Source organism: Macrobrachium nipponense, chromosome 14 (genome assembly GCF_015104395.2).
Source record: "Macrobrachium nipponense isolate FS-2020 chromosome 14, ASM1510439v2, whole genome shotgun sequence".
NCBI lineage: Eukaryota > Metazoa > Arthropoda > Malacostraca > Decapoda > Palaemonidae > Macrobrachium > Macrobrachium nipponense.
This window is the reverse complement of record NC_087207.1, coordinates 53,069,861-53,084,019: the sequence shown is the minus strand read 5'-3', so window position 1 is coordinate 53,084,019 and position 14,159 is coordinate 53,069,861. Positions and strand designations below refer to the sequence as shown.

General features: G+C 37.4%; 1 protein-coding gene across 1 annotated transcript in view; it reads left to right on the top strand.

Moving 5' to 3' along the window:
• The window catches only part of LOC135226496 (uncharacterized), an 11,979-nt gene extending 10,467 nt beyond the window's left edge, over positions 1–1,512 (top strand). The window contains exon 7 of the mRNA XM_064266111.1: positions 101–1,512. Within this exon, the coding sequence (XP_064122181.1) occupies positions 101–283 (183 nt within the window). The 3' untranslated portion in view covers positions 284–1,512. The remainder of the gene's footprint in view (positions 1–100) is intronic.
• Positions 1,513–14,159: the final 12,647 nt, after the last annotated feature.

Sequence of the window (14,159 nt, the reverse complement as noted above, 5' to 3'; positions counted from 1 at the left end):
CAGTCTACTTTGATTTGCACGTTAATGTCCTGTAAGGAATGATCAATATAATGATAATAATAAAAGAAACATGATATTAATAGTAATTTTTCTTTTCCAGGAACACCGAGTCCTAGTTCCCAAAGAAGAGATAAGGCAGAGATGTGCCAGGCAGTCAGTGGTCTGCTTCGTGCATCCAGACGATGAGGTTCTGATTAAGCCCCTGAACAACTCTTCCATGTACACCCCAGTCACTTCTAAAGAACACACAGACAGGAGATTCCATGAGACTTACGTCTACTGAACAACCGTGAACATTCCAGCCACTTCCAAAGAACCTATACTTACTTTTCAGGAGACCAATGCTTACTAATTCATTTGTTCCATGAATATTCCAGCCATCTCTAATTACCTTCAATAATTTTCCAGGAAACTTATGTTTACTACTCCCGTTACTTTGTGAATATTCCAGCCACTTCCAAAGAACTCACACTCACGTTCCAGGAGACACATGTCTATTCATCCCTTTGCTCTATGAGCATTCCAGCTACTTCCAAACAACCTACACTCACTTTCCAGAACCATGTTTACTAATCCATTTGCTCCATGAATATTCCAGCCACCTCTAAATAACCCACAATAACTTTCCAAGAGACACATGTTTACTAATCTCTTTGCTCTATGAATATCCCAGACACTTCCAAAGAACTTACACTCACGTTCCAGGAGACCCCTGTTTACTAATCCCTTTGCTCTATGGATATTTCAGCCACTTACAAAAAACTTACACTTACTTTCCAAGAGATCTATCTATCCAGTTCTGGGAGACTTAGATGCACTTTTCCATCAACCACGTACATTCCAGAAGCTTCTAAAGAATTCTAAAAGAGTAAATGTGAAAAGACTTACGTTTAACACAATATCTTTGATGCGCTTTCCAATTACTTCCAAAAAAATGTATCCACTCATTCCAGACGACTCACATTTATTGGTACATCCTCCATCAACATTCCATAGACCAAGAAACTTATATTCACTAAGCCATCTTACATGGATATTATTCCAGCTACTTCCAAAAATCATATATCTAGATTTCAGGATACTAAAACAATTCAACTCATTCCATATACTTTCCAGCTATTTACACAACGTACACCCAGATTTCAGGAGGCTTAATTTCGCTACACTAGCTTCCACTACTTTGCAGGGGCTTCTAAAAAAACATACAGACCAGAGATTTAAGGCAGTTCAATTTACTTTTCCATTGTTTCAACTCACCAAGGTTTCTGGAACTTACATTTATTTCCTCATTCATCTCCCATGTACATTCCCGTGGCTTCCAAAAAAATCCACACACCTTGGAGGTTCCAGGGGATTTATGTTTGCTTAGTCTATACAAAAGCCACTTTCTACGCTGGAATTGTTTAATTGTTTAAACAATTGTTTAAACCATTGTTTAATTGTTTAAAGCTTATTACCTGTAATCCTAAAAAATTGTTAATGAAAATTGAAAATAATAAATATTCTTAATTACCACGAAATTTGTCATTAGTAGAGTACCAGTTAGAGAATGACTGACTTTATCACCCCCCCTTCTCTCTCTCTCTCTCTCTCTCTCTCTCTCTCTCTCCTCTCTCTCTCTCTCAACGTTGCTCTCCATCAATGTATGATTAATCTAAACAGGACAAGTTTCCGTTCTCTCTCTCTCCTCTCTCTCTCTTACTGAGGGACTTGGGGCAACCCGAACGAACTGTAAGGTCTGTAAGCTCTCTCTCTCTCTCTCTCTCTCTCTCTCTCTCTCTCTCTCTCTTTTTCACTGAGGTACCTGGGGCAACCTGAACAAGATGTAAGGTCTGTAAGGTAAGGTCTCTCTAGAGTTCTCTCTCTCGTCTCTCTTCTCTCTCTCTCTCTCTCTCTCTCCTCAGAACTGAGAGTTAAGGAAAAAAGACTAACTGGGCTGAATTTGTGTAACTTCAAATCTACCTACAGACACCTGGAAACTTTTGAGGTTGAAATACAGCCAAATGAATACAACAATGGATGACCTCAAATATTCATAAAGGGGGCCACTGTGGAGTTTATATTTCGATTAATTCACCATACTACGTACTAAAGGTCTGTAAATATACATACAAAAAACAGGATCTATGGCTCTTTTATAAAATGCAAACGGGTATTGTAAGCGAAAATTACATTCGATTATTTTGATAATCCATTTCGCTAATGACAAATCTCTCAAAATTGGAAAAAAAGCCAGTACATCTAGAGTTAAGAATGAAGTGAAAGATATCCATATATGCGCCTTTTGTTTGCTTTATGAATGAATATCAGAGAGTACTTGAAAATATTTAGTTATCAAAGGGGTTAAATTTATGTTCCTCTTCACAATACCTATATATATATATATATATATATATATATATATATAGATATATATATATATATGTAGAATATATCAACATGCATATAATAAATAAAATAATTATATATATCTATTATATTATATATATATATAGATATATTTATTATAATATAGATAAGGGAAATACGTTTAATATTAATTACAGCACCTGTTACGTGTTTCACTGCCCATAACAAACACGTATACTAAAAGTTCATTTATAGAAATGATTATATTTCAGAAATGATCCAAATTGGTTTTTTTTTTTATTTTTTGTGACTCGTGCTCTGAAGCAGATTATATTTCATTAAAGATTTATATATATATATATATTCATATATATATATATATATATATATATATATATATATATATGCATAATCCCATCTTACTGTTATCACCATTTCAAAAATTCATGATTCACTTTAATATTTTATCTCAGATGAAATTAATAAACATTTTGATTACTCTAACACTCACTTCAAAGTCTCTCCTTGCACTTCATACTAAAAATATCCTCATGATGAATGTTTATAAACATCTAATCTTGAAAATGGACGTCCACTAAAATATTTGAATATTGAATAAAAGAAATTCTTTCAGTGACAGATGTTCGTTCCCCTGATGTGAATATCTATGCACTTTTTCAAATCTCATCTTTATCCTTTAGTAAAAATTGATTCCTTGCTGTAAAGGTATCTGGACAAATACATATCAAAGTTGAATTCTGCCTCCTTTCAGGCCAAGAATTTATTCTGAACTGAATTCCTACCGTGATTTTTCTAACCTTTACAAAATGTACAGGACCCACCATGGCAATGATTTAAACTGACGCGAATTCCTTCCATGTCATTCAAACCTTTACGAAATTTACATTACCCCAACTGCATTTAAAGTATTAAGTTCACACGTATTCCCTTGCCTTTGGCAAATCTCGGAAACTGGCAAGTCGCTCCAGGTATATATTTTTTTTGTTTTCAGTTGAAACTAAAAAAAGGAAAAAAAAAAAAATTAATTGGTCTATGTCACCCAATTGTTGGCAGACTCAGACGCCTTTTCCATATTTCACGATAAAAGATCGAACTGAAGCGGGGGTTCTGTAACTGACAAGGTATCCACATCTCTTAAGGGGAGAGACGATGAAACATTTACGTATGATCTCTCTCTCTCTCTCTCTCTCTCTGTACGTCCAGCTACTGGTAGATATGTAACTGATGGCTGCTCGTAACTCTTACGTAATTCAACTAATTATTTCATGGCAACGAAGCATAATGGAAAAGCATTAATGTCTGAGGACATTATATAATGTTTTTTTTCGAAATTTGAATAAAAAAAATCAAAGAACATTCCCAGATTGCAGAAAAGAGCAATAGACATTTTGTAATACTTTTCTTGAATAATAAGAATTCTCTTGAACAGTAGAGAGACTGTCACTTCAACATTAAAATAAAAAGAACAGAATAACTTGAAGGTCAGAGAATGACTTTTGTATCAGGCAGCATCGAATAGCGTATAATATGTATAGCACTCCAGTTATTCGTGAAGTGCATAGCTCTTATCCCATTCTGGTTATGCATCAGCTGCATAGCACCCACCCCCATTCCAGTTATCCATGAACTGAGTAACCCACCCCCTTTACGGGTGTGTCAACTGCATAGCATAAACCCCCATTCCAGTTACTCATCAACTGCATAGCATAAACCCCATTTCAGTCACCCATCAACTGCACAGCATAAACACCATTCCATTCACCCATTAATTGGATAGCATAAACCCCATTCCATTCACCCATTAATTGCATAGCATAAACCCCATTCCAGTCACCCATCAATTACATAGCATAAACACCATTCCAGTCACCCATCAATTACATAGCATAAACACCATTCCATTCACCCATTAATTGTATAGCATAAATCCCATTCCATTCCCCCATCAATTGCATAGCATAAACCCCATTCCAGTCACCCATCAATTGCATAGCATAAACACCAATCCAGTCTCCCATCAAATTCTGATTATCCATCAATTGCATAGTAGGCACCCCATTCTGTCTGTTTCTCAGCTTCATAGAATTCACCTCATTCTGTCTGTCGTTTCCATAGAATTCACCCCATTCTGGTTATAAGTCACCTTTATAGCACTCACCCCATTCTAGTTATCCATCAACTGCACAGCACTCACCCCAGTCATCCGCCAACTTCATAAAATTCACCCCACTGTGATCATCCCAGTCTGGTCACGCGTTAACTACACAATCATTCACCCAGTTCTGGATTAACCATCGCAGCCTGCATCCAATTCCGATGATCCGTCAGCTGCATAGAATTCACCGCACACTTCGGTAATCCGAAAAGTGAAGGGGTTGGGGGGGGGGGGAAGGAAGGATTTCAAACACCCCCCCACCCCCCCCCCCCCCCCCCCAAATCCACCAAGACGCACGGCAGGCAATCACGCATCTGACAAGACCTTCCCGCGGTTTCGTCGTAGATCCGGAGATGGGATCTGGGGGCTGTTGGTGGTGGTCCGGAGATGGGATCTTGGTGGGTGGGTGGTGGTGGGGGGTGGTGAGATCTGACACCAGTTAAATTAAAATGCGTCGACGTCAGTCAACTAGTCAGGACGTCCGCCTTACTTCGGAATAAGAGTTCAGGCTTTCGCTTGTCGTTTAACAGCGCCAGAATACATTTTCAGGGAAAGAATTGAGTATTATTTATTGATCTGTTCGAGAATTGTTAGGTCGGGCGAATTTTGGAAGAGTGGAAGAAGTATGGGGTACCATGGGGTTTTTCAATACGTACACACACACACATACACACACCCATACAGGCACAAGTATAAGCCGTCATTATTCGTGTAATGGGCTTTGCTGTGGCTCATTCTGTCTTCCTCATGTTCTGTGCATGTATAAAATACAAGTATACATACATACATAATAAAACATTTATATACACACACATATATATCTTATACTATATATTGACTATTATAACCTTCTAACCTCCTGTTATTCTCTTATCATTTGGGCATATTTTCCACCGAAGAGATTCACCGTCTCCTGGTAGGATTCGAACTCATACGAGCTACGCAAAGCGAGGTCCCTGAGCATTCCTTAATCATTTAGCATTTCCGACTAAGAACTAAGGATCATTCCGAAGAACATTCCTATCTAGATTTGCATCTAAACAAAAGTTTGTCTTTCATATTTGCTCGTCCATGGGACCATGCCAGTTATGGTGGGTAGGGATTAGGAGTGTTGGGGGGGGGGGGTGACAGATGGACGGATGTGGTGAGGAGGGACAAGGGTGGGGTGGGGACTTGGGGAAGGTGATGCGAGGAGTAGGAACAAATGAAGAAAACCGACTCTAGAGGCCGACCATGCTATGCAGTGGGACTTATAAGGTCGAAAGAAGAAGAAGAAGTTTATATAAATGTTCCTCTCTTACCTCTGCTTCTGTACGAAAGAAAAGCGAAGGCTTATCCCCTTCCGCATAAGGAAACATACGTAGAAGAAAAACCTTCCTACGAATAATTAAAAAGCAGAGCTGAAACATATTCGCATTCATCAATAACATCAATGGAAGACTTTAAGCGTTTCATTCGCATTTTCAGAACAGTGAAGAAAAAAACACTCCCTATTTCTGTTGTTGGAAGTTATTAATCCCCCCCCCCCCCACTCTCTCTCTCTCTCTCTCTCTCTCTCTCTCTCTCAGCCAATATTTTTTGAATCGCGCCCCTATCTTTCACTATCTCTCTCCGTCTCTCTCTCAGCCAATATTTCTTAATTATCAACCTTCATCTCTCTCTCTCTCTCTCTCTCTCTCTCTCTCTCTCTCTCTCTCTCTCTCAGTTAATATCTTTGAACCCCCATCTCTCTCTCTCTCTCTCTCTCTCTCTCTCTCTCAGTTAATATCTTGAACCCCCATCTCTCTCTCTCTCTCTCTCTCTCTCTCTCTCTCAGCCAATATTTCTTAATTCGCAACCCCCATCTCTCGCGCTCTCTCTCTCTCTCTCTAAGCTAATATCTTTGAATTTGCAACCCCCTTCTCTCTCTCTCTCTCTCTCTCTCTCTCTCTCTCTCTCTCTCTCTCTCTCTCAGTTAATATCTTTGAACCCCCCATCTCTCTCTCTCTCTCTCTCTCAACTTTTACCTTGACGAACCAAACAATTACACCACCGAGGAGAAAATATACCAATAACGCAGGACTCTATATCAATCTATATATCTATCCCTCTATCTGTTCTATCTTTTTCGTCTCTTGACAAAAATATCTCACAAAGGAAGAAATAAAAACTATTCGAGTAATATCAGACGTGATACAGATTACGAAATGGCGGATCGCTTCCACGTCGAGCAGGATTTTAAAAGTTACGATGCCAAGCCTTAATTAACCTTTAGAGGGGAGAGTTAAAAATATAACGCCCAGTTAACATTTCAACCTCCCACCCTCCCTCCCTCTTCCCTTCCCTTGTTCCCCTACCCCCTCCTATCAGTAACCCATCCCCCCCACCTCCACCATGGAATACCCCGACCGCCTTGCGCCCTGCAGAACAATTCAGTCGAAAGGATATATATAACGTTAATAAATAATATATACTATATATATATAGTATATATATTATATATATATATATATATATATATATATATATGATATATAATATATATATATATATATATATGTAACTTTCACTGAAGTTCAAATTGATTTTTCAGTGACATCGACTAAATTACGTCAAATTGCCTGGGTTTTTGATAAGTGCATATGAGGTCATGAGGTCATGAGAAGCCACTCAGGTCATAGGTAAGCAGCGTGGTCATAAAATCCTATGAGGACATAGGTAGCTCTCTCTCTCTCTCTCTCTCTCTCTCTCTCTCTCGCAGATTGACCAAAACTGAAATTCATCTCATGATGAGACAGATAATGGAAGTCTCCATAAGGGAAGAACAGTAAGGGTTTTGGACAAGGAAGATTGAGGGTTTGGGGATAGAATATTTTTCATGAAGTAGTCGTTTCAGGAGCTGCAGAATAACAGGATGACCAGAGGAAACTTACGGGGAAATCCTCTCATAAAAGAAGAATAAATCGCTCTACTTCAATGAAAGTTACTGAAAGAAACAAAAAACACCTCTTATGATAAGATAGATAGAAGGGTCGATAGGTGAAGAGCAGTGTGATGGTTTTAGAGAGGGTTAGAGTTTGTAATGATCAAAATACATACGATACAGATGTATCCGTGGTTTCAGAGAAGGGTAGAAAAAATACACGGGGCGCGGATGTATCAGTACAGGCTCACACACGGAAGAGGAATACTATTATGTGATTGTTCACTCACTCCACTCGAAGCAAACTCATTTCGAATCAGTTCCATAACCTCATCACTTCCACGCTGTTCGGATTCGCTCCCAATGCATAAAAAGAAAAAAAAAAGGGATTTGATGCGCACTCCGCTTTTACAATTGACGCCGAATGTATGCTAACTTTTATTTGATGAATAAATGCATTGCATAATAAAAATGCTTTCAATATAAATCCGGTAGCAGTCGACGTTGATCGCTGTGACGTGCCTGTCAAAATATTTGTCGCCTTTTAATGGTTCCTGAAACGAAATTTCAAAACGGATTGGACGGTGATTATTGTTGTTCTCTGTCTGTTAAAAAGGACAGTATACAGCTTCAAGACAGAGATTAAATAGACGGTAATATTCCGTTAGATAATATGCTTGTTTGGCCCTGTGCCTAATAATATCTAATACCTACATGCTAAACAAAAACCCCAAAACAGACATATTGTTCAGTTAAAAACGACAGTGCAGCTTCAAGGTACAGTTTGAAATGGGGACGAAATACTGTTAGATATTATGCTTGTTTGTCCCTGTGCCTAATAATATCTAATATCTACTACATACTAAACAGAAAATCCAAAAACAGGCATATTATTGTTCAGTTAAAAACGACAATCGCAGCTTCAAGATACAGGCAGAAATGGTGACGCAATACTGTTAGATATTAAATTTGTTTGTCTCTGTACCTAATAATATCTAATACTTAATACCTACATACTAAACAAAACCCCAAAAAAGGCATATCATTGTTCAGTTAAAAACGACAGTGCAGCTTCAAGATACTGATTGAAATGGTGACGCAATACTGTTAGATATTAAATCTGTTTGTCCTTGTGCCTAATTATATCTAAATACCTACATACTTATCAGAGAACCAAAAAAAACAAAAGAAATATTATTGTTCCATGTCAGTTAAAAATGACAGAGCAGCTTCAAGATACAGACAGAAATGGTGACGAAATGCTGTTAGATATTATGTCTGTCTGTCCTTGTACCTAATAATAATAACTATCATTTCAGTATTCCCTTCACTTATCTGCAGGATATCTGGAACGCAGGAGGAACGCGACGGAGCTTGGAGTCCTGCAGGACGAAAGGGATAGAAAGAAAAAAAGAGAAAAAAAAAACAGTACAAAGCTTGGTAGTAGGAGGGATGAAACTTGTGCCTGACCTGGTATTCCGAGCATAATTACTAGAATCCGAACTGACTTTGTCAAGAACACCGATATGTTCAAAATCGAAGACGTTTGATCTCGAGTGTCTCGGTTCTCGAGTTATCACGGCGAAATGAAGGCAGTGTCTGTTTTCGTGTTGGTGGGGATAGCAGGCATCATGTGTGGCCTCCAGGAACACTCGTCTGGTAGAAGAAAATTTCACTATAGCTAAATAATGTATTTTAATCCTACTTTTGAAAGACACAACCTTCATTCTTTCAGTCTTTAAACGAGTCTTTGTTTAATTATATGCTCCTTAACTACATAAGAAATGGATATCTTTCCAAAATGTACTACAATACTGCTTTTTCCTCTACTTGATTTACGTATATACAAAATGTACTACATTACATTTCCCCTACTTAATAATTCATATACAAAATGTACTACGATACCACTTTTCCCCTATTTAATATACATACAAAAAAAATGGGGGTTCCAACAATACCACTTTTCCCCTACTTAATTTATATACAAAATGTACTACAACACCACTTTTCTCTTATTAATTCAGATACAAAAATGTAACTACAATACCCACTTTTCCCCTACTTAATTTATATACAAAACCGTAACAATACCACTTTTCCTCCTACTTAATGTATATACAAAAGTTACTACAATACCACTTTTTTCCCCTACTTCATTATAATAAAACCAAATACTACAATACAAACCACTTTTCCCCTACTTAATTTATATACAAAATGTACTACAATACCACTTTTCCCCTACTTAATTTATATACAAAATGTACTACAATACCACTTTTCCCCTACTTAATTATAACAAAATATATACCATAAACCCACTTTTCCCCTACTTAATTTATATACAAAATATACTACAATACCACTTTTCCCCTACTTAATTTATATACAAAATATACTACAATACCACTTTTCCCCTACTTAATTTATATACAAAATATACTACAATTCCACCCTTACTTTAATTTATATACAAAATGACTAAAATACCACTTTCCCTACTTAATTTTTATATACAAAATATAACTACAATACCACTTTTCCCCTAACTTAATTTATAAACAAAATGTTAACTACAATACCACTTTTTCCCCTACGTAATTTTATATACAAATGTACTACAATTACCACTTTTCCCCTGACAAAATAATTTAATAATCCAAAATAATTTAATACAAAATACCACTTTTCCCCTACCCCTTAATTTTATTTATAAACAAATATACTACCCTTCCCACTTTTTCCCCTACTTAATTTAATATACAAAATGTACTACGACCACGCCCCACGTTTCCCATACCCAATTTATATACAAAATATTTCCCTACAATTCCAAAAATTTTCCCACTTACCCCCTAATTTAATTTATACAAAATGTTATAACAAAAACACCACTTTTCCCCTACTTAATTTATATAACAAAATTACTACAATTCCCACCCCTACTTAATTTATATACAAAATAATACTTTTACAATACCACTTTTCCTTCTACTTAATTTATATCAATTGTAACTAACACATCCCACAAAAAACAAAAGGACTAATAACCACTTTTCCCCTACTTAATTTATAAACAAGACAAGTAAAATAACACGTAAGTATACATGAAAAACATTAAGTTCTCGCTTCTAAGCCAAATTCATCACGAAAGAGTCCCTACTATCCAAGATCTATGCCACAGAAAACTGCAGGATGGATATAAATGCCATTTCCAGCATCTTCAAAGAGGCCGAGTAACTACTAAAATGTCTTGACCTGAATAGCTTCACCTTCCCCAAGGGATCCATGACGCCTCTTGGTATATGGGCTCCTGGGTTCTTTTCCCTCGCCATAAGGTCGCTTAATGTCCCGGGGATATTGGCAGTTTGAACAGTGGGAGGATCCTGGGTTGAATATAAGTGCCCATCTAGCGTCAGGCAATATCTACCTGTCCACCCCTATAGATAGGTAGACGTTTACTAGATACTGAAGTTCAGTACTTTTTCAATATAAACTTGAGATATTATGGGACAGATGCATATCTATCTATCTATCCAGCTATCTATCTATCTATTTATCTATTGGTACATTAATAGACAGACGACTAAGCTACGATTTAAAAAAAAATATATTTCTTAGCAAACATCTACATATTACATAACCTGGACTTATTTTCTTTCTTTGAATCTTCAGCTGAAAACGCTTTCGGACAGAGCCAACAGAGAGAGAGAGAGAGAGAGAGAGAGAGAGATAGATAGATAGATAGATAGATAGATATAGATAGAGAGAGAGAGAGAGAGAGAGAGAGAGAGAGAGAGAGAGAGAAGTTATAGGAAAAGGTGATACATGACTGAATAAGAGGGGATAGAAACGGATTCAACCAGAATTCAGGAGACGTCAGCAGAAAGTAGGAATGAAATTGCTCTTCGCTTACATATATGGGGATCCATTTATACAATGAGGCTGCTCTTGAGAGCACTGTACTTACAGAAATTCATTAATGAGAGAGAGAGAGAGAGAGAGAGAGAGAGAGAGAGAGAGAGAGAGAGAGAGAGAGAGACTTTGTATTCTTATTATGTCTGTGAAAATTGTACAAATAAAAACCACTAACATGCAGAAGCAAATCAAACACACACAGAGAGAGAGAGAGAGAGAGAGAGAGAGAGAGAGAGAGAGAGAGAGAGAGAGAGAATAATGACTTCATTTGCCAAATTGTGATGATATACGTTCAATATAATTGGCTTATTTCTCCAGTGTTGAGTTATATTTTGCTTTGCCTGATTCTTTTATTGAGAGAGAGAGAGAGAGAGAGAGAGAGAGAGAGAGAGAGAGAGAGAGAGACTTCAGAAGGCATGTAACATGAGAATATATAGGAAACTTAAAAATCATGTTACTTAATTACTTTATTTGGTCGAACTGAGTCACTGGGACCGTAATTAATACAGTCATTAAGTAAAATTGGTTCCAAGATTCCTATACTTTCAAGTCTCTCTCTCTCTCTCTCTCTCTCTCTCTCTGAAGGAAAAAAGAAAATGAAACTGAATCTGTAATCTAATACAGCCATTAAGTAAAATTACTTCCAAGATTCCTATACTTTAAAGTTTTCTCTCTCTCTCTCTCTCTCTCTCTCTCTCTCTCTCTCTCTCTCTCTCTCTGAAGGAAAAAGAAAAAAAAGAAATCGAATCTGCACTCTTTCTTGTCATCTCTTTCGTTTGAACGACATTTCGCCAAACCAACCGAATTTAATGATGTCCAAATCGCCTTACGTAGCAGATTCAATTACTCTCTGTATCCCTGTCACAGTTCACGTTTCAGTATTCCCTCTGTGAGCTAATTTCGATTTTGGAATTCCTCATGAATAACTCATTGCCATTTACTTCATTTTCATTTATTTCACGGCTGAGTTAACAGAGGAAATAGAGCGGAACATTTTAATCTATATTTATATCTATTTTTGTTGTTTATGTACATTTGGAACATTGATCAAGTGGCACAAGGGCTTACTAATAACATAGGAAAATCCAACGTAATTGTCTTAGTGCTTAGTATCATTATTCTTTCTATTATTACTAGCAAACATATGCATACAGAAATTATGTATGATAACTTCGTAAAGTAACTAAGTCTACGGGCATAACCAGCCCCGTTTCACGGGCAAAACCAACTCCGTTTCAGGGGATCCCATCTCACCCCCACCCTCTTCGGAGTGGGGGAGGTAGGATGAAATCCCATTATAAATCCGCTTAGGAATCTCCACTATAACCCTGCCAAGTTTCATGTCCATCGGACCAGCCATTTGGCCGTGATCGAATGACAGACGAACGGACAGACATAATGCCCATTAGCGTAAAATTATTATTATTACTTTTTTTTTTTTTTTTTTTTTTTTTAAATCTCAGTCATCCTATTCGAATGAGTGGTATTTACTACAATGTTGGGTATCCATTACCACGTTTCGTTGTTGGGAAGTTCTTTAATCTTTCTCATTTACTGCCCGTGCATTGGTTTACTACTGTGCCATTCCTCTGTTCTGTTTTTCATTCCCCTGTCTCTGTATATGACTGAGTCTCTGTCTACTTTTATCAGTCCTTCTTTCCTTGCACTCATAGTTGCATAGTCTTTCACTGATGATACCTATTAGTAACTTCCACATTCTTGGTAGGCAGGTGATAGGCCTATAGTTACTTGCTATATTCCCTTGTTCTTGTCTTTCTGTATTAAAGATGTTCTCCCTGTGGTCATCCATTTGGGGGCATGGTGGTCTGTGATGCAAAGCTGGAGTTGTTCTGCTATTCGTGGGTCTAGGGCCTTGAAGTTTTTGAGCCAGTACCCATGGACCTCATAGGGACCTGGGGCTTTCCAGTTGGGCATTTTCTTTCGTTGGTGTCTGATTGTGTCTGTCGTGATCTCGGTGATTCTTTGTTTTATTCTCCCCATTTCCTCTGCCCCGACTTCCTGCCTAGTGCCATGTTGCATGTTTGTTGTGTGATACCTGATTGTTCCATATGTTTTCCCAAGAGTCTCTTACGTGGTTCGGCTTCAGGAATATCCTGGTGGTTGTCTTCCCCTCTTATTATTATTATTATTATTATTATTATTATTATTATTATTATGGTTTAGAAGCTTTGTTCTAGCATCTGACTGTTCCCCTTGAATAATAATAATAATAATAGTAATAATAATAATAATAATAATAATAATAATAATAATAATAATAATAATAATACTTATTCAGTGGCAAAAGCCCTCCACTGGAGCCTGTGCAAGAAACATCAGCTACCTTGCAGTATAAGTGGTACGAGCACAACCTGAGGAGTGATAGAAAACGATCAGGCAAAGATCCTCTGGGACTATGGTATCAGAACGGATAGGGTGATAACGTGCAAAACAGACCAGACGTGACGTTGATTGACAAAGTCAAGAGAAAGTATCACTCATTGATGTCGCAATACCATGGGACACCAGAGTTGAAGAGAAAGAGAGGGAAAAATGGACAAGTATCAAGATCTGAAAATAGAAATAAGAAGGATATGGGATATGCCAGTGGAAATCGTACCCATATCATAGGAGCACTAGGCACGATCCCAAGATCCCTGAAAAGGAATCTAGAAAAACTAGAGGCTGAAGTAGCTCCAGGACTCATGCAGAAGAGTGTGATCTAGAAACGGCATACATAGTAAAAAAAGTGATGGACTCCTAAGGAGGCAGGATGCAACCCGGAACCCCACACTATAAATACCACCCAGT